The sequence below is a fragment of the Lethenteron reissneri genome, chromosome 52, assembly GCF_015708825.2.
Source record: "Lethenteron reissneri isolate LAM-NWPU_2019-01 chromosome 52, ASM1570882v1, whole genome shotgun sequence".
NCBI classification, from domain to species: Eukaryota; Metazoa; Chordata; class Hyperoartia; order Petromyzontiformes; family Petromyzontidae; genus Lethenteron; species Lethenteron reissneri.
This window is the reverse complement of record NC_083830.1, coordinates 11,459,076-11,480,430: the sequence shown is the minus strand read 5'-3', so window position 1 is coordinate 11,480,430 and position 21,355 is coordinate 11,459,076. Positions and strand designations below refer to the sequence as shown.

Below are 21,355 nucleotides of genomic sequence, written 5' to 3'. Positions count from 1 at the left end.
CGCTTGTTACCGATGACAGGCGGCTCATGCAGCGCGATGCCCTGTGCCAGGAGGTGCTTGCGGATGCAGGCGAGGCGCTGAGCGTTGGGGCCCCAGCGCCGGCCCAGCTTGTGCACGTGCTGCACGCGCGTCACGAAGCGCATGTCCTCGTGCAACTTGCACTCGGGACGCCAGTCGGCGGGAGGCACCACGCGGCACGCGCCGAATGCCTCCGCGTGCCCGCGCACGCTCTCCACGTACGCCACGGGGTCCTGGAACTCCCGGCTGCTCGGGCGCAGCGTGGGGATCTCGGAGAGGTCTGATGGCGGGGCAGCCGGCGGCACTGCCGACCGCGCCGATCTGCTGCCCGGCGAATCGGCCGAGGCCCTGGTCCTGCCGCAGGCCGGGGCGGACGGTTGCGGCGGCGCGGGAGCGGCCGGTCTCGCTCCGCCGGTTTCCCCGGCGCCCGGCTCGTCTTCGGCCGCCGTTTCTGCGCAGCCGGCGCCGCCTGCCGTTGCGCCGGGCGGTTCTGCGGTCGTGGGCTTCGCCCTCTTGTTGTTGTCGTTGCCATTATTGTTTTTTGGCTTCTCGCTCCGAGCGAGACAGGCAGTCGTCGTGGTCCCTAGCCGTGGCCGGACGATCTCGGCTGCATTGCCGTTCGCACCGTGCGTCGCTGCCTCCGCCCCGTCCCGCTCGCTCCGCGCCCTCGGCCTCTCCACCGGCGTCTTCACCAGCGTCACGGTCACCGTCGTTGTCGTCGCTGCCGCCGCCGCCGGCTTCTCGTCGTGGTCTCCGTTGGCCGCCCGCCGGACAGAGCTCGACCGCAGCGCTGGTCCCGCGCTGGCCCCGCGGTCGCCGCCGTCGTTTCTCGCCCTCTCTGCTTCCGCCGCCCTCTCCGCCGCCATCGCCTTCCTGTGCAGCTGCTCGCTCACCGAGCGCGTCAGCTTTGCCTCCCCCGCGGTGGGGCGTGAATGGCGCCGCGCCACCGCCGTCCCTGCAGCCTGCGCTCCCCTCGCCGGCCTTCGCTCCCCGTCGTCCCCGCTCCGTCCGAGCAACCTTACGGCCGCTCCCTTTCTCAGACAGCCGTTAATTTTTGTGGCGTAGCTGGTCTCGCCGCTCCGCTTCCCGGCGAGAGACGGCGATGGCGCCGGCGGCGCCGGCTGCGTACGCGAGATGATGCGGCCGCCGGACTTTCCGGCTGCGTCGGATCCGGTCGCCCCGAGCTTCGGCGTTGCACTGTCTGCGCCGCCCAACTTTTCTGCGCGGCTGGCGCCGTGCGCCAGCAGCCCATTGACTTGCAGCGTCGGTCGGCACGAACTGCGGCTGCCGTTCTGCTGTCGCGTGACTGGTGCGTCAGCGTGGCCCTGGCGAGGGGGCGGCCGTGGGGAAGAGCCGCTCCGTAGTGCGGCGCCATCACCGCCATCACCGCCGCCATCATCGCCGGCGCTGCTTCCGCCGTTGCTGGCGCTGCGGAGGGAGTGGCGCCGGCCCTTAGCACAGTAAACGTGGCCGTTGCGGATGGTGACGGCGCAGCGCGAAGACCGTGGCTGCATGCGGGCGTCCGCCACGGCGCGCGCCGCCGCTGCCGCCGCAGCCCGGACCTTGCCGGCCGAGTTGGCGCATGGAGAATCGTTCGGGAGTTTAGAATCCTGCGGGAGGAGGGTAAAGATGGGGGAGGAGGAGAATTTATCATAATCGATCATAATAAGCGAGTACACGTGGTAGTGGTGCTGCTGTTCCTGCAGCGCAGGGTGATCGTCAGCGAGTGGAGGGCGATGTTCCCCTCGAGTAACCCCGGTAACTTGTGGTGTAATTTTTTATGCCGGCAAACGATGGCCGACCATTCTCTTCAAATGATGTCATGGGGATCTTTATCGTCCCCTGAGAGCGGAGCAGAAGGCACGCGGTGTTTTACGGTCGGAACGTGCGCCACCGCGGTGTTAACCAGGGCGGCCTGCCAAATTGAGAACCGCAAAAAACTCTGCAGCGAGTAGCGCAGGCCACTGCCGGTGGCAGGGCCTCTTCTGGAGCCAACTCGAGAGGCCATTTGGTCTCTTTTTACCGCGTCTCGATCGGAGGCGTACCCACGATTGCCCCACAAGTGAACGGCTCACGCGGGCTCACGTGGGCAGTCCGCCGCCAGCGTGTGGAGCTGTGCCTGAGCGTGAACCGGGAGAGGCGATGAGAGCGGGGAATGAGAAGAGGTAGGAGGGGGTGGGGGGAGTAAGAGAGGAGAAGGGGAGGAGGAGCGGGGAGAGGAGGGTGGAATGAAGAGGCAGGATGAGGAGGGATGAGGAGGAGGCATTGTGTTTTGCTCCAGGGTGCCGAGGGGCACGCTTGCTGCTAATCCGCGACACCGCCACGGAGGAGGCCCGAGGCGGCGGCGTTGAGCCGGATTACCACGCCGGGACAACGCACCCCGGCACTCGGGCGATCGTGCCAACACGTGTGTGTGTGCGCGCGTCTTTCAGCGTGCGTGTCTGTGCATCCCTTGGTGCCGTTGTGTAAACATCGCCACTCAGGAGATAAAGGTGGCCGGGCGTGGTGCTGGCCATCCGCACCCTCGATGTGCCTGTGCTGGTCTTAATGCTACTCACTAACAGCACTTGCCCCAACAGTCTATTACAGGCTATACAGGGGACCTTTTTCTTGTGTTTATGTGCGTGCGTGTGTCAGTATGTGTGCGTTAGTGTGCGTGTGTGTCGGGGAGCGGTGGTGTAGTGGTTAGCACACTGCGTTACAAACCCGGCAACCAGAGTTCGATTCCCGCTCACGGCCAATACCAGTGGTGATATATCTGTGCCGGTAACGGTGTTGCTCAGTGCCAGCTGCGTAGCTGGTGCGGTGCGGCGACACGGCCGGTTCGTCCGCCTGTACCCAGCCAGGCGGGTCGCTTACAGACAAATGCGTGCACGTTTGTTTCGGCGAGTGTTGACGTGTCTACACGTGCGTGTGTGTTGGTGTCTGCAACGCTCTTTCTTCCGATGTTATGAAGCCACTGGAACCATACACTTTTAAATCATCAAGATTGAAAACCGAATGCAGTTTTGTAAAAAATTAGCAACCGGCACTAGCAGGTTCGTACCTTTGGTGCCAGCGCGGTGGCGGTGGTCGTGGTGACCGGGCGACGCTGGGCCAGCGAAGGGGGTGCCGGTCTGCCCACCACCACCACTACGGGCACAATCGCGGTGCCGCCAAGGCACTCCGGGAAGGGCCTTACAGTGCCAGCGCGCACCGCCACCGCCCTCCTCAGCCTCCGCTGCGCCTGCTGCTGCTGCTGCTGCTGCTGCTGCTGCGCCTGCTGCTGCTGCTGCTGCTGCTGCTGCTGCTGCTGCGCCTGCGGCTGCTGCTGCCGCTGCTGCTGCGCCTGCTGTGGTGGCCGGCACGGCCTGGTCGGCGTCGACCAAACTGGAAGAGAGAAAGCGAGAGAGGGAGACTCAAACACGATGATCATATTAAAAGATCCCCCGTATAACCTTAGCAGACTGTAGGGGCAAGCGCTGTTAGCGAATAGCACCTATGAAGGCTGGTACAGAACATGAGGAGATAGGTGGCCAACACCACGCCTGGCCGCCTTTGTCTCCCTACACATCGCACCAGGTACTCATTTGAGGCTGAGTCGACCTATGGGAGGCCCAGGACTGGTTCAGAAAATCGTCATTTGGTGTTGGCCGTGAGCGGGAATCTAAACCGGGTCGCCAGGTTCGTAACGCAGCACGCTAACTGCTACACTACCGCTCCCCACCACCACTCACTCGCACATTAACACTTCTCTCACACTCGCAAACACTCTGCTCTCTCTCATACACTCTTCTCTCTCTCTCAAACAGTCTTCTCGAACGTTCACACACTCACACTTTTTTCGCACACACACACTCTTCTCACAAACACTCACACTCTTCTCTCGCACACACACACACACTCGCACACACTCTCTCACTTACACACACACACATACTCACACACTCTTCTCTCACACACTCTCTAACTCGCACATACTCTTCTCTCAAACACACTCACACTCTCACTTACACACACACTCACACACACTTTCACTCGCACACACACACTCACATACACTCTTCTCTCACAATCATGCCCGCTCCCTTGCTTGGTGAATAATGCCCAGGCACTGATGCATCTCTCCACGCGGTGCACCGCTATTTTTGGGCCGGCTTCAAGCCTCAATGCGGGGGCGGCTTATCAGGTCAAAGGTCACCCTCCCTCACCGCGGGGGGCGACCCCGGTGCGGCCGAGCGTCTCCGCGCCCATTGTGCCGCTCGGCGGGTCCACAAAACCGCCGCGCATTTCTGGAGTGTGGGAAAAAATCTCGTCCATCCATTACGACGAACGAGGGTGGGTGGGGGGGTAGTGGTGGGCGGGCAGTTGTGGGGGGCACGGTTGGTGGGGTGGGGGGCAGCATTTGCTCTGCTTAGCCGATGGCGTGGACAGAATCGACACGATCGGAGTTCGCGATCAGCCTTTCCGGTGCCGAGGAGGTCCGGCTCGACCCTCCCGGGGAGGGGGGTTCCTCCGACTCTCCAGGCCTCGTCCCGACGACGCTCGGCGCGCTCCTTGGGCGCAACCGCCGGCATCTCGGTTTCCAACGAGTGACGCGGCGCCGTGAGCCAAAGCCCACGCACCGCGTGGCAACTCAACGTGCCTCTGCCGGGTGACGGAGGGGTTTCTGACGACGCGGACCGGGATCCCCGTCAAGTCGCGACGCTGGCAGGGAACACCGACAGCACCCCCGGGGGGCGCGGTGCCACGCGTCTCGTCTCACCGTGCCCGTTGCTGGCCGGGGGGTGCGTGCCGGGGCGGTTGCGACGAGGTGTGGACGGACACGATGAGGTGGGGGAGGCGGGGAGGGCCGACTCCTCCATCGCCATCGTCGTCGCTCCTCCACCTTCCCCGTCCACTGCCGCCGCCGCCACCGACGACGACGACGCCGCCGAGGAGGTGGAGGACGATGAGGAGGACGCCTCTTCAGCCGCCGTCTCCTCCTCTTCGTCCCACTCGTCGGAGGCCCTGCCGAACAGCTCCATGCTCCGGGGCAGGGCACGGGTGCCTGCGCCAACGCAACCCACACATGCACGCCGTCCATCGGCATCAACGGCAATGCTCTGCATCGAGCTGTCAAGACTCCTTTTCAGGAAAATCCTGCCGAGTTTTGACAACAGCGGAGCGATGCTGCTGCTGTGTGATCCCTACAGAGTACTTTTCCGGTGATTTCTGAGCACTGCGTTTGCCCAATACCGCTGCCACCGCGCGTGAGGGTTTAGTTCAGGCGTGGTGCTGGCCACCCACCCCCTCGTGTGCCGTGTCGGCGCTGCTCGCTAACAGCACTTGCTCCAACAGAATGAAAAAAGCTACGGGGGGAATATTTGTGGTATTAGCTTAGGGAGGAGGAAAGCTGAGGTTCGGGAAGAAACCCGCGCAACGTTCATCCTCCCCTAAGAATGCCAGCACGAGTCGGGAATCGAACCCAGGCGCTTCTGGCCGTGAGGAGCAAGTGTCACCACTGAGCCGCCCTGCGTTGCCCTGCACCACCCGCAAATAAAAAATGAAATCCACCCCAGGGGCTGAGGGCGACGCCACTTGTCTCGGAGGCAGATGTTGGGTTGCGGTTGCCCGGTAACTTCGCTGCCACAGACCCCCCTAGGGGGGGCCTGCGGGGGGGGGCCTGCGGGGGGGGGGCACAGGGCAAAGAGGTGCCCAGCGGCATTCACGAGAATAACAACAGTGCGGCGAGTGTGGAGGATGCCGAGCCGGGTGCGGTGAGGGTTGTGGCGATGGTGAGTGTTTCAGTGTGGGTGGGTGAGGCTTGTGGTGAGGGTTGTGGGTGAGGGTTGCTGCAGTGGTTTCGGTGAGCACCTCGAAGGCAGAGGAAGGTGAGGAAGTCCTCCGTCTTGGGCCGCTTGGGACACACATCCATCATGTGGCTGGCGGGGGCGGAGGGGGGCGGCTCGGGCGCCTTCACAGGAGTGCCGCCCGGGCTGCCCGGCTGAGACTGTGCAAACTTGCGCTGGGCCCGCAGTCTGGCACGCACAAAGACAAAAATCCCCCCCCCCCGCCCGTGTAGCTTCAACAGACTGTTGGGGTAAGTGCTGTTAGCGAGCAGCACCTATGAAGGCCAGAACGGCACCACGAGGGGGTGGGTGGCCAGCACCACGAACGGTGGCCCTTTGTCTCCCAAGTGATGTTTTCGCGTCGCACCAGGTACTCATTTGAGGCCGAGTCGACCTAGGGGAGGCCCAGGACCAGTTGCAATATTCGTCATTGCTGTTGGCCGTGAGCGGAAATCGAACTCGGGTCGCTGGGTTCGTAGCGCAGCGCGGTAACCACTGCGCCACCGCTCCCCACATACGCACATAACAACAACCGCCATTCGCCACTAAGTGGCGGTGGACGCCACCAGGGCGCTTGTGCCAGGCAATGTGCACGTTAAGGCCACGTAAAGTGTCGAACGCCCGCTGCCAGGAGGTCACGGAACAGACCCAGCAGGTGCCAGGGGTTGACCGTCCGAGATGACTGCAGATGCACCACCTGTGTCCCCTACTGTGCCAACCCGCTACATTTAATCTGCCTGGCGATCCACTCATTGCTTCGTCGCTCCTCTGCCCTCCGTTGTGTCTGGAGGGCGACTGCCTCTAACTGCCCAGAAGCGTCTTTCACGAACATCCTCCACAGAGGCCGATCTTGAATCTTGACACCGCTGGTACCAGTCGTTGGTATGTCCACTCAGCTTTGCATCCTTTTCTACCACAGTTCATCTCTTCTCTAGCCCATGCGAAGCCCGTTTAGCCCCCTATATCTTGCCAAACAGAAGCTGGTTGGGCATGTGGTGGCTGGGCATGCGGACCATATGACCCAGCCATATGCAGCCTTGCCTGCCAGAGGAGCTCAAGGATAATAGGACTGTGTCCAGATCTTTCAAGGATGTGTAAGATCCTTACACAATCCAGTGGTTAAACCCAAGATGGATCTTAGACAGTGCCAGGTGAATTGCTTCAAACCGGCGCAGATGTTTCTTCGAAGGCGTCCATGTTTCGCAAGCATAGAGAAGGGAGAGCCTAACTGTGGCCGAGAAGACCCAAAGCTTCGTATGGAGTGACAGTGGAGTGACAGGCCATATAGCTTCCACCCAGCATTACACAGGTGATGAAACGATAATGCTGCTCGACTAATTCAGTGAGACCTCTGCTGCCAAACCGACGCTGGCCATGAGCACAGTGCCGCATCATTCAGTTGAGGGGTTGAGTGTCATGGCAGATATACCCAGGCAGGTGCTTAGTTGTGGTGGGGCTGATGGTAAGGCCCCACACCTCTTAGTAGCACATTCCAGCTTCAGCAGCAGAGCCTCTCAAAGTGAGCAGTAATTACCAGATCATCAGCATACATCACATGGTTGACCAATAGGGATCCATCCCTTGACCGCACCCGGGCATCGATCAGCCTCATTTGTATTTATACCAGACGGAAATACCTCCGGTACAGGCATGAAAAGTGTCTAAGAAGATGATAAAATATGTATAAGCCAGAGGATATCCATGTTGCACCCCAAGGTAAAAGGAAATGGCTCTCCTTCCCAGCCAAGCAGCTTTATCCGGGCCTGCCCACCATAATGAAGGTCCTTAATGATTATAAGCAGAGGGTCAGGGACCCTGAAATCACAAATAAGAACTCAGAGCCCTGGCCTGTTGATGGTATCGTAGGCCTTGCACACACACACACACAAGCACACACACAAACACGTGAAGAAAAAGACAAAGACACCCCTGATATAAAGCTTTCGTGACTGCAGGGATTCATCTTCTTGTTTCTTTCGGTAAAGTCACGTAGAAGGGAAGTAATAAAATAATATTATTTTATTACTTCCCTTCTACGTGACTTTACCGAAAGAAACAAGAAGATGACACCCCTGATAGCTTTAACAGACTGTTGTTAGGGTAAGTGTTGAGGCTATTATTTAGTTAGCTAGTGTGATGAGGGTTAGTGTCTGGTTGGCTAGCTTGGTGAGCTAGCGGTCAGCCCACTGCCCTCTGCTCTCCCCCTTCCCCCTCCTCTTCCTCCGCCTGGTCTCCCACATCCTCATCACTCTCCCTCCTCCTCCCACCATCGCACTCACTTCTTGCGAAGATTTCCCTCCTCGCTTGCTGCCCCTGCCCCGGCGGTGGGGGCAGGGCTGCCCTCCCTGCCCTTGTCGCGCTTGCGTTTGCAGGGCAGGACTGCGGGGAGGCCGCTCCGAGTCAGTCTAGAGAGGGACCCGGCCTTCAACTGCGGCCCCTTTCCACGGCCTGTCAGAGACACAGACACCATTATCGCCATCATCAATCATCATCGCCATCGTTGACACGGTCCGGCGGCACGTGTAGCGGATGCATGCACGGGCGAGCAGAGAGCGTTTACCCATCGCGGTGTTGGCGGCGTGGGGGGCGCGCGTGGGCAGCGGGGGGGCGCTCCCCTTCTTGGCGCCCCTCTCGTCGCGAAGGGAGCGGTAGAGCGCCTTCTGGATGTAGCGCTCCTCCCACCACAGGATTCCATGGTTGTACTCCTGGCCAGGGTGAGGAGACGCAAGGCGTATTACCACACAGCGGCGACGCAATACAACCGTGGCACGCTATGACACGTTACTAAAGAGGACACCCCAATACAACGTGGCATACCATGATACGTTACTATACAATAGGTTAACATCTTACGATAGAAGACATAGAAATTAAATGCTCAAGATCAATGTCATCGTGGGCAAAACTGCCGATGCCGCCACCACCACCACACCACATCCTCCACCACCACACCTCCTCCACCACGAGCACCACACCTCCTCACTCTCAATGCTCCCCATCCTCCCCCTGACCCCACAGCTGCTGCAGGGACCTCCACGGTGAGCCCCGACGGTCTCCTCCTCCGTCTGGCCACGCGCTCTCTCGCTCTCTCGCGCTCACGTAGATTCAGCGCACATTAACGTGGTTAATGTCTAATTCCACTTGCCGTGCCAGATGATCGCTCAAGCATGGCGCGCTCCCTGTCCACGCGCCTCGTTAACAGCAAATTAATTAATCACCACCACTCTCTCGCGCAACGTGCGCGAGTGTGTGTGAGCATCGGTGCGCGCATGTGAGTGTGTGTAGGGGAGCCGCGCTTTGAACCTGCCGAACTGCTCACGGTCGATAACAGTGGTGCTGAATCGGTCCTGGGCCACCCTTAGGTAGACTCAGCCTCAAACAAGTGCCTGGCACGGTATGTAAACATCACCACTGGGGAGACAAGGGTGACCAGGGGCGGTGCTGGCCACCCATCCCCTCATTTGCCGTGCCGGCCTTCAGAGGTACAACTAGCTAAAGGCACTTGCCTTAACAGTCTGTTTGGCTACACAGGGGAATCTTTGTCTTTGGAGGGGAGTGGTATTGTAGTAGCGGTTCGTGCGCTATGAACCCAGCAACCCACAGCCACCACCAGCCGTTGTTGTCCGAACTGGTCTTTGGCATCGATGGCTGTCTTCTACTGACGAACCCTAGCGAGCATGAACACCGGTCTCCTCGCCTCACCGCTTCCCGTTAGGATGGCCAAGCATTCAGCTCCACGGGTTGGCGGTCTGGCCAAGGCCAAGGAGGTCACGTGACAGCACGCGTGTCGTGGCTCACGCTCCGCCGCGCTCCCCCCGAGGTACACATCCATTAATTGTTCACCGCTGGTGGCAACGCCGGATACCGGGAATCAAACCCGTCCTGGTTCCATTAGAAAGAAGTTAAATTAGTGTTCTTACATCTTTCGGTGAAGTCACGTAGAAGGGATATAATAACATAATAAAAATCAAACAATACAATTCTCACAACGTTTCGGCCACAACACAAGCAGCTGTCCTCAGAACAGAGCTGTCGGAAAGACAGCGTCCTAATGTTAGGACTGTTGTGGCCGAAACGTTCTGAGAATCTTATTGTTTGATTTTTATTATTTTATTATTTCCCTTCTACGTGACTTTACCGAAAGATCCAAGAATATTAATCCCTGCAGTCACGAAAGCTTTAAAACGAAATTTAAATTAGCGTATTGGCGGTCCTCCAGTCGTGGTGCGCGGGTATCATTATTTTAATTTTTTTGCAAATATTATTTATTTACCCACGATTCGCAACCCCGGTCAGAAAATCTTGCGGGATGGTGGTGGTGATGCATCAAAATCAGTCCTCATGATGTGGAAGCAATCAGAAGATGAACGTTACGAGCAGCCGAACACGAAGCTTCACAGTCTGTTGTCGTATAGCAGCACCCAGCCTGATGACGATTGGCTGCTCCGTGTTCCAAAGGCAGATTTAACTCCTCGTGACCTAGACTTGGTCGGATGGTTCTTCAGATTAATGTCAGAAATAATTTCTTGGCGGATGGTGGCATCAAAAGATGACGACTCGTGGTGTCACCACCGCACGTTCGAATGGGAAAGTGGCTGCTGAATCTAAGGAAACTTCGAATGGAGAGTCTGCAGCTCACTCAAGGGGGCAACAGGTGTGTCGTCGTGCTCCACCGTTGTACCGCCAAAACGTCCAAATACATCCCCCCGCCCTCCCTTCCCGCCTCTCTCTGCAGCGAGCGAGCCACGCGTCGGTGCGGCCAATACGTGGGAACTCTAACCCCGTGACCTTTAGCCCCGACTCACGGCAGTCGAGCGACAGGTTCACAACGACACTAATCATTATTAGTTACCCAGGAGAGCCGCACTGGGCACCACGGTGGCGACAAGTTAATGCCCTCGCTTGGTCGGTAGGTCGTGAGTACGAACCCGACCCTGACGCCTGCTGTTTATTTGGAGTTTGCGTGTCTATCTTCCCGTGGTCGAGTGGATTTTTCTCCGGGTCCTCTGGTTTTTCCCTCCACATTTAGTATTTGGCTGCTGCTATAAATGTCCACACGATGATGATAAGCAACTTCGTTGAGTGATCATTTGTGACGGCCACGTCGCTTCTGAAAAAGAGCTACATAGGTCAGTGGGGCCTTATCTGGTAAAATAAAAAAATAGTTTAATCGTTTAACGACTCTTTCTCATGGGTGTCCTGTGTTGGCGATGTTTGGCCAATGTCAGCTACGCTCAGTGTGGGTTGTAGCCGCTGAGTGTGAATTATCGCTGTGGGAGGACACTGGAGGACCTGAAGGAAACCCATGCTGGACACGGGGGGGAGAGAGAACGTGCAATCTCCACTCACTCAGCCTCAAATGAGTACCTGGTACGGGTGTGTAAACAACATACACTCGGGAAACAAAGGCAGCGGGGTGTGTTGCTGGTGGCCCACCCATTCACTCGCCGTGCCGGCCTTCATAGGTGCTACTTGCTAATAGCACTTGCCCCAACAGTCTGTGAAGGCTACATGGGGGATCTTTGTCTTTGTTGCTCCCTCTGTCTGATCCCTTTATCCCTGTCTCTCTCTCTCTCTCCAGCCACATTCCATCCTCCTCCTTCTACTCACAAGACAAAGATCCCCAGTGTAACCCATACAAGCTGTTGGGGCAAGTGCTGTTTGTGAGAAGCACCTACAAATGAATGCCAGGACGGTGCAACTCGGAGGGGGGTGATGGTATGGTCTGCCGCACCATGGCCCGGCCACCTTTGTCTCCCCCGAGCGCCAATGTTTATTACGCAGCTTGCCGAGCACATATCCAAAGGTCCAAAGGGTCAGCAACAAACAGCACCACCAAAGTTTGTAATAGATAATAATACAATTTTGCATCCCACGACGCTGCAGCACAATTCTCGGATTGAGCAAGGTTGTTGGGAAAGGGCAAAGGCAGATGGGGAAGTGCGACACACACCGCACCAGCTACTAATTAAAGCTGAGTTAACTTAGGAGAGGAGCCAGGACCGATTCAGACGTTCGCTGCTCTTATTGGTCGCGAGCGGGAATCGAACTCGGATTTGTGGTGCAGTGCGCTAAACACTGCGGCGCCGCTCCACACACACAAAAGACAAAGATCACCCGTAGAGCCTTAACAGACTGTAGGAGCAAGTGCTATTAGTGAGCACCTATGAAGGCCGGCACAACAAACGAAAGGGTGGGTGGCCAGCACCACTCCCGGCTACCTTTGTCTCCCCAGTGGTGATGTTTAAACACCGCACCAGGTATTAATTTGAGGCTGAGTCGACCTAGGAGAGGCCCAGTACCGGTTCAAATAATTGTCACCGGTGTTGGCCATGAGCGGGACTCGAACCCAGGTTGCCGGGTTTGTAGGGCAGCACGCTAACCGCTACACTACCGCACCCCGGCCGACTACACACACACAGACACACACACACAAAGATACACACACACAAAGATACACACAAAGACACACAGGCAATTAATCCTAAGTGTTTAGATGTGGACTGGGGGAGGGGAGGACGGAAACATTGAGGAGGAGGAGACTGCAGCGTGGTGAGTCTGAGTGGAGGAGGATTCATTGCCGTTCTGGAGCTGAGTAAATAAACCGGGGCCCCACGTTCACAAAGGAACGAATTTTTGTTGCTGTTGTTTTAAAAGCACAGTTGCAGAGCGCAGGGGGCCCAAAGGCCTAAAACGCTCAGCGGCCAGCGACAAAGAGCACCACCAAAGTTTGTAATCGGCGAGAGTAATGCCTGTGCTGAGCAGCGCAGAGCAGGGCGAGGGGACGAGGCAGAGAAAGAAGTGAGGTGGACTTGCGGTGTGGTGAGTGGGTGGGTGAGTAGGTGGGTGAGTGGGTGGGTGAGTGGGTGAGTGAATGGGTGCGCGAGTGGGTGAGTGGTAAAGTTAGTGGGTGATTAGGTGAGTGAGTGAGTGAGGGTGTGTGCAGGCGATGGGGGAGTGAGCCGGTTGTGATCGATGAGGTAGAGAAGCGAGTGTGATACGAGTGATTGAATTAATCCGGCAACCCCACCACCTCCTCCACCACCAGCAACACCATCATCACCACGCACACCACCTCCCCAACCTCTACCACCACCACATACGCGGTGTGCGTGCTTGACAGGGGTTTGACGAAGTGCGTTCACCACTTGTAGCAGTGGTTTGCTGTTCTAACCCAGTAGGTTACCCTGGTTAATTTGGCAGTGCGGATTAACCGTAAACACTGCACTCCGTCTGCTTCACTCACACAGCTAAGATCCTGTGACGTCAAACGTCAGAGCAGGCCACTGTGTGCTGGGGTAACGGAACCAAATTTGCTCAATTTGAAAAATTACACCGCAAAACTACTCAATTTGGATCAAATGCAACAGCACCGTCACCCTAACTACTCCAGCCTGGGTCGGTGAAACAGCGCCGTCTTCCTTCACGATAGCGCCACAACAACGATAGTGGCAATACCCCACACGGACCGAGTCATCACCGCTGCCATCGTGATCGTCGGCGAGAGGCGCTCGCCTACCCTGCTCTATGGCGAGGATGTGCGACGTGGGCAGCAGGCGGGAGAGAGGAGCACCACACCGGCACCACGTGGTCGCACCACGCCGGCACCACGTGGTCGCACCACGCCGGCACCACGTGGTCGCACCACGCCGGCACCACCGCAACAGGAGGAGGCGCGTCGCGTTTGTTTTCGGCTTGCACGCAAGAACACTGCGCGCGTGCACTGGGGCTACGCGCATGAACAGAAGACGCAAGCAGATGCCGCATCTCTTTCACAAACCCGCGTTTCTCCGCACGAAACTCACAAGGCATTTCTGACGGAAGCCCTGGGCCGAGCGGCCTTCTGAGGAGTGCATCAGTTCAGCTCCATCAATTAAGTTCAAGCTAACCCTGCGCGGGACCGGTTTTCGCACGCGTATCTCTCTCTCTGTGTTTGCGCGGTCGCTCCTCCGTTGGACTCCACGGGACTCCGCAGAGCTGCAGAGACGTGGCCTCGTCACTTCACGTTGACGGCACACCCGGAGTAGAAGCGCTAAATCCAGATGAAAAACGAAACGGGTGACTCGCAAAGCAAGCGCGGTGGTCAGCGTCACAGAGGCACAGCGCCCCGCACCCTCCCCGCCCTCCCCGCGCGTTGCCAGACGCTCCCAGTAGTGGCCAGGGCCGTCTCGCGTTACAAAACATCAGCTGCGAGCGGAATCCGCGGACTCGGCACTGCTGCTCGACACCCAGCACCCCGCGGCCCCCTCCGAAGCGTCCCGCACGCTCCGCTCACCTTCCGGCGCGACTCACTCTCCCCGCTCACTGAAAAACAGCTTCATACCTCATTGGATTTTTCCACTCTAAATAAAGATTCTGATTCTGGGATCTCAGGATTCTGATACCCCCCATGCCCCAACATCCCTCACTTCCCCACATCCCCACAATCAGCCACACACACAGCCTTCTGGGAGTGCATAATGTCAGCAACATTGGGTTCTACACATGCAAAGATTTGGACCGGTTTCGACACTCAGCGTCCTATCAGCAGATCCAAGCTTGCCGATGCTGGTGGCAAGCTGCCAGAAGGATGCGTCACGGCTTCGAGTCTCAGCACCGCCGCGGGAACGATCGCCAGCGGTGGAGGAGCCCGGAGCGTCTCCTCCACCGCTCCCGGCCACCCCCGTCTCCCCAGGCGCCGTCTGCGCTTCCCGCGCCTCCGTGCGGGAACTGCAGACGGTAAGCTGGGGACCAACACGGGCACTACCATGGCGGCGTGCACGAGGGCGACCCGGAGAGAAACGTGGCCATGGTGTGCCACGGGTGGTGGTGGTGCCGTGTGATGGTGGCACTAACTCACGCGTATGCGTGTGTGCGTGTGTGCGTGTGGGGAGCGGTAGCGCAGCGGTTAGCGTGCTGCGCCATGAAGCCGGCGACCCGAGTCCGATTCCCGCTCACGGTCAACACCTGTGACGATTATCTGAATCGGTCCTGGGCCTCCCCTAGGTCGACTCGGCCTCAAATGAGTACCTGGTGCGGTGTGTAAACATCACCACTAGGGAGACAAAGGCAGGTCGGGCGTGGTGCTGGCCACCCACCCCGTGCCAGCCTTAAAAGGTGCTCGTTAACAGCACTTGTCCCAACAGCCTCTTAAGGCCATCTTTGTCTTTGTACATGTATGCGTGTGTACGTGCATGTGTACGTGAGTGTGTACGTACATGTATGTCCGTGCACGTGCGTGTAAGTGTGAATGCTTGTAAGTGCATGTGCATATGTGCGTGCGCGTACATGCATATCATGTGCGTGAGTGGTAATTTTCTCCGAGGTGGTGTGGTGGAGTTGGGTGCGGTTTTGGGAACCGCGTCACGCTGCCCGAAACGCAACGCCAAGGTCAGAAGAGAGAAACACTGAGGTGGACTTCTCTCCAAGTGACTCATTACCTCTGAACCCTGACGTGCACACACGCACGCACACACACGCATCCACGCGCATACACGCATCCACATGCACGCATCCACGTGCGCACATGCGCACACACACACGCACGCAAACACACACACATGCACGCACGCATCCACGCGTCCAGACATACACATGCATGCACGCAAACACGCGCATGCATGCGCATGCACGCAAACACGCACGTGTCTAGGTGTGTACGTGTGTGCTGCGCATTTTAAACCACGGCGCACATTTGCATTTCAAAACTCTGCTCGGCTCTCCCCCCCTCTCTTTCTGCTCCTCAAGTGACCGAAATTATTCAGAAACAGGAAACTCAGGAGCGCGTACAGTACGGGCATTCACCCGGCCGCAGCCACGGCGGCGGCGGCAGCGGTGGCCGCAAACCCCCCACCCCCGCAACGCACACGGTCCAACAGTTGGGTTCCAGCCGGCAGCCCTGGTCAGTATCAGCACGAGCACACTAGTGTGGCGCCGCTCGTGTGCTCGTCCTTGTCCGTGTCTTCCACGGGACGGGCCGTCCCAGTAGAGTCGGCTGCCCCACGTCGCTCGACGGCTCGGCGTGGCTCGACGGCTCGCAGCGCCCGCGCTCCGTTCCCTGTCACTCGGCGCTCCGTTTCCCCGTCACTCGGCGCTCCGTTCCCCGTCACTCGGCGCTCCGTTCCCCGGCCACTCGGCGCTCCGTTCCCCGGCCACTCGGCGCTCCGTTCCCCGGCCACTCGGCGCTCCGTTCCCCGGCCACTCGGCGCTCCGTTCCCCGGCCACTCGGCGCTCCGTTCCCCGGCCACTCGGCGCTCCGTTCCCCGGCCACTCGGCGCTCCGTTCCCCGGCCACTCGGCGCTCCGTTCCCCGGCCACTCGGCGCTCCGTTCCCCGGCCACTCGGCGCTCCGTTCCCCGGCCACTCGGCGCTCCGTCCCCGCCACTCGGCGCTCCGTTCCCCGCCACTCGGCGCTCCGTTCCCCGGTCACTCGGCGCTCCGTTCCCAGGCCACTCGGCGCTCCGTTCCCCGCCACTCGGCGCTCCGTTCCCCCGCCACTCGGCGCTCCGTTCCCCGGTCACTCGGCGCTCCGTTCCCCGGCCACTCGGCGCTCCGTTCCCCGCCACTCGGCGCTCCGTTCCCCGGTCACTCGGCGCTCCGTTCCCAGGCCACTCGGCGCTCCGTTCCCCCGCCACTCGGCGCTCCGTTCCCCGCCACTCGGCGCTCCGTTCCCCCGCCACTCGGCGCTCCGTTCCCCGTCACTCGGCGCTCCGTTCCCCGGTCACTCGGCGCTCCGTTCCCCGGCCACTCGGCGCTCCGTTCCCCGGCCACTCGGCGCTCCGTTCCCCGTCACTCGGCGCTCCGTTCCCCGGTCACTCGGCGCTCCGTTCCCAGGCCACTCGGCGCTCCGTTCCCCCGCCACTCGGCGCTCCGTTCCCCGTCACTCGGCGCTCCGTTCCCCGGTCACTCGGCGCTCCGTTCCCCGGCCACTCGGCGCTCCGTTCCCCGCCACTCGGCGCTCCGTTCCCCTGCCACTCGGCGCTCCGTTTCCCGTCACTCGGCGCTCCGTTCCCCGGTCACTCGGCGCTCCGTTCCCCGTCACTCGGCGCTCCGTTCCCCGTCACTCGGCGCTCCGTTCCCCGTCACTCGGCGCTCCGTTCCCTGGCCACTCGGCGCTCCGTTCCCCGTCACGCGGCGCTCCGTTCCCCGTCACTCGGCGCTCCGTTCCCCGTCACTCGGCGCTCCTTTCCCCGTCACTCGGCGCTCCGTTCCCCGCCACTCGGCGCTCCGTTCCCCGTCACTCGGCGCTGGCGACAGGGCGAGCTACCGGCGCAGCTGGCGAAGGCGACATGCCTCGTCCAAGACAAAGACCCCCGTGTAGTCCACGCCGGCTGTTGGGACGAGCGCTGCGAGCGAGCGGCAGCGCCTGTGAATGCCGGCACACGGCTACACAAGGGGGCGGTGTAGGCCATCGCTGCGTGCGCCCGGCCGCCTTTGTTTCCCCAGTACTGATGTTTACACGGTACTAATTTAAAGCAGAGTAAATTTAGGCGAGGTCAAATATTCGTCAATGGCCGTGAAAGGGAATCGCTGGGTTTGTAATTTAATGCACTAACCACCGCACACAAACACAGACACATCACACACAGACACACTCACTCTGCCTGTTACAACACACACGCATTGCACACGCAGACGAACACGCATAAACATTTCAGCCGTGTTGACGCTCCCTCATACAAACGTTCATACCAAACGCACGCTAAAATTCACTGTGTGTGCGCATGTGTACGTCTGTGGAGGAGGCTCGTGAATGAAACTACTGGGTAGTTGGAGGCAGTCGCCCTCCAGCAAAAACGGAGGGCAGAGGAGTGACACTCACAACAACAGGTGCAGCGCCGGGCGGCTAAAGCACAGCGAGTTGGCACAGGAAGGGGCACAGGTGGTGCATCTGCCAGTAATCTCAGTCAGCCAACCCATGGCACCTGGGTCTGTCTGTCCCATCATCTCCTGCCAGCGTGTGTTGGACACTAAACGTGGCCTCAAAGTGCACCTGGCCTGGCACAAGTGCAGTGGTGACATCACCGCCACTTAGTGGTGAACGGTGGCTGTTGACAATTAGCGGTTTGCGCACGGCGCTACGAATCCAGTGACCCAAGTTCAATTTCCATTCACAGATAATCAACATCAGTGGTAAATACTACACCAGTCACTGGGGAGACAAAGGTGGCCGGGCGTGGTGCTGGTTACACCATGCCCTCGTGCGCAGTGTCGGCCTTCATTAGGTGCTTGCTAACTGCAATTGACCAAACAGCCTGTAAAGGCTATAAAGGGGATCTTTGTCTTCATTTTTTCTGTGTGCGTGTGTACGTGTGCGCGTGTGTACGTGTGCGCGTGTGTACGTGTGCGCGTGTGTACGTGTGCGCGTGTGTACGTGTGCGCGTGTGTACATGTGTGCATGTGTGCATGCGTGCATGCGTGCGTACGTGTATTTTGCCCACAGCGCCATTCCGTGAGGGATGCGTTTGGACAGAACTGGGGGAAGCCGATTTGAATTCAGCGTGGAGCTGGCCGCCCCACCAAGTCGCACGGCACGGAGATCCACGCGCTCATCCACAACAACACCGGCAACCACACGGGCACAAACTACTACCGCACTGCTGCGTTACACCGCTACGGCCACGCCGAGTCTCCTCAACGAACGCCCTCAGGAGGTTGCAGCTACGTTGTGGCCATGATCTTCGTGAGCAGTGGGAGTTCGGCTTGCACAGCACCGCTGTACGGGAGGGGGAGGGGGGGGAAACTCAGCAGCGTCATATCCTGGCCACACTGCGCAACCCCGTGCCTACAACACCTGGCAAGCCCCGGTGCCGACGGTTGGCACCGCCGAGTGCTGGCCAGGGGTGATTTGTCATCGCCTGACGAGTGGACGGGGAGTGGCGGGGGTCAAAACAAAGGGTCAGAGGTTGTGACCCACGCAGCCCCCGTGACCCTGCACGGGTCAAGACGATTCTCGTGCGCGGGAGCTCAAGACCAGACGTCCAGATTTACGATAGGTTGATACACGGGTTCGATCGTCGTGTAGGTTACAAGGTGGATTGTATAACCGTGGCTCTCCACGACCCAGCGACAAATCGAGTTGTCACATCGTGGGTAAACGTGCGCCGACTGTGGCTGCTGCTACTGGCTCAGAGCTCAAATTGGCACGGTCGGCGAGGTATAGTGGCGCAAGAAGTTGTACGCAATCTCAATTTTGGAGCTTTCGTGACTGCAGGAATTATTCTTTGTATTCTTAGGTTTTTTCGGTAAAGTCACGTAGGTAAAAAACATTAAAAAGTAAAATAAAATAAAAATCACGACGTTTTGGAGGCAACACAAGCTTCCGTCTTCAGGTGGTACCGTCACAGCCACGACAGCCTCGTCACAGAAACGACCTCTCTCTTTCTGCCGATACGTGTTCTCTCTCTGTGTGTCTTTGTGATGTCTGTCTGCTTGTGTGTCTGTCTATAGTTTTCTGGTTAGATTTTTGTTGCTATTTCTTTTATACCTGATGATGATTGCTTGTGTTGCAATCGAAACGTCGTAGTATGCTATTATTTAATTTATTCTTTTATCTTTATACGTGACTTAACCGAAAGAACCAAAGAATAAGTTGTATGCACGTACGGAGCAGCAACGATCACAATCTGGTGCTAAACGTTCCGGCGCCGTGCCACCTTTTATAGTTTGTCGGGTGGCGGAGGGCCTTACGGCACAGATTTAGTCAGATCATTACGAAGTGGCCTCAACCAAACATCAATTGTGAACAATAATGATGTGGCCAGTCTCAAGAAACAAACTCACTCAGTCGACAATTCGCCTCCTTCCCTTATTTGTATTTTGCACTATCGTGTTGTTGTACTGTTTGTTGCTGTAACGTTCTCTCCCACCCCTACTGGACATCTATGAAAAAGAGCTTGAGAGCTCATCGGATTCCTCCAGTATAAATAAAAACAAGGCGTTTCAAACAAATGTACCCGATTTGAAATCGCTATAGCTCTGCAACCATGAACAGCCCATGAATAAAACTCCTACCACTTGTGGGGATACGTCAAAGACCGTGTTTTTGTGCCACCACTAGCGACTAATCTAGAGGACCTCAAAAACAGAATCACAGCAGCGGTGACTTCAGTGGAAGAAGACACTTTGAGAGGCGTTTGGGACGAATTCAACTATCACCTCGATGTTGTCCGTACAGCAGGTGGAGGGCACAGAGCATTTATAAAATGGTTAGTAAAACTTAATAACAAATTAAACCGTTTGTAACTTTTTGTGTAATTGTAATATGTAGCCATCGTGAAATATACTGCTTTGAAATTGGGTCCATATCTTTTTGAAACACCCTGTATTCTGACTTGTACATCCCATCAGCCACACACTCTAACCTCTTTTTGTAGTGCGTAGTTTCAGCAGCATTGGTTTAACAATACAAGCAAAACTCTGGTCCAGTTTCGACATTCAGTTTCTCATCAGCAGCAGTCAGATTCTGCTTGAACCAATGCTGCAGATGAACTGCCAGGTGCCAAATGTTTATTGGCAAGGGCTCTCTCTGCGAGATACGGGTCCCAGTTCCACGCAAAACTCTTCTTGACAACAACCAACACAGAATCATCACGACCCTCACTGTGCCTCCCACTGGAGATAATTTGGCATACTCTGTCACTCTGGCCAGACGTGTTGGGAAATGTAGGCGTAACCCACACTTTACCCCACCGTCACGGGCGACCTGCTGCCAATCTCAGACCGAATGTGGCGGTGGTGAACTCACTGACGCTGCACTGCCAGGACAATATATTTTATTTTACCAGGTAAGGCCCCACTGAGCTACTTTATTGCTCTTTTTTAGAAGCGACCTGGCTGCCACGAATTTAAGCTCAACTAAGTGGCTTATCGTCGCGTGGAACTTTATAGCAGCCAAAAAGTCTAAACGCACGGTAATTATAAATGAGGGAGTAAAATCCACGCGACTATGGGGAGTAAGACATACAAACTCCATATACACAGGTGTCAGGGTCCAGATTTAACCCACGACCTCCTGCATACCAGGCGAGGGAGTTAACATCTCCTAGCCACCGCCAGGAGCCAGAACCGAGACGGTGGCCCACTGCACCCCGGCCACTGCACCGCAGCCGCAGCTCGTCTTCCCTTTGACGTAGACGTCAACGGCGCCATCGCAGACGCGACGAGAGCTGGCAGAGCCGCGAATCGTACCATCGCAGGACAACAAATCACTATCGCCACGACGCCACCCGCCCCATCCCAACCATACATCCCACCAATCCCCCACCACCCACCCATCCCCCATGCGACTTCTGTCAAGAACCCCCTCCCACCGCCATCTCCTGTCTGTCTTCACAGTGCCAGCCCCAGGCTGTGTCCGTGCGTCTGTATGGTGATTAGTTTGTACATTCCAACAATGACTATGTTTGTACATCCGTCCGTTTGTACGCCATTCTGTCCGTGTGTCCGTTTAGATGTCTGTCCGTGTGTGTCCGTGTGTGTGTGTGGTTCTGCCTGACCGTGTGGTTCTGTCTGTGTGTGGTCCTTGTTGTCCAGTTGAGTGAAATGAGT

General features: G+C 57.8%; 1 protein-coding gene across 2 annotated transcripts in view; it reads right to left on the bottom strand.

Annotated features, from left to right (window-relative positions):
• Window positions 1–21,355, bottom strand: part of JARID2 (jumonji and AT-rich interaction domain containing 2) — an 85,786-nt gene that overhangs the window by 23,929 nt on the left and 40,502 nt on the right. For both annotated transcript variants that reach the window (XM_061573471.1, XM_061573472.1), the window contains exons 2-7: window positions 8,389–8,533; window positions 8,108–8,276; window positions 5,854–6,017; window positions 4,763–5,047; window positions 3,065–3,387; window positions 11–1,628 (exon numbers count right to left, since the gene is read on the bottom strand). In XM_061573471.1, coding sequence (XP_061429455.1) covers window positions 11–1,628; window positions 3,065–3,387; window positions 4,763–5,047; window positions 5,854–6,017; window positions 8,108–8,276; window positions 8,389–8,533 — 2,704 coding nt within the window. The remainder of the gene's footprint in view (window positions 1–10; window positions 1,629–3,064; window positions 3,388–4,762; window positions 5,048–5,853; window positions 6,018–8,107; window positions 8,277–8,388; window positions 8,534–21,355) is intronic.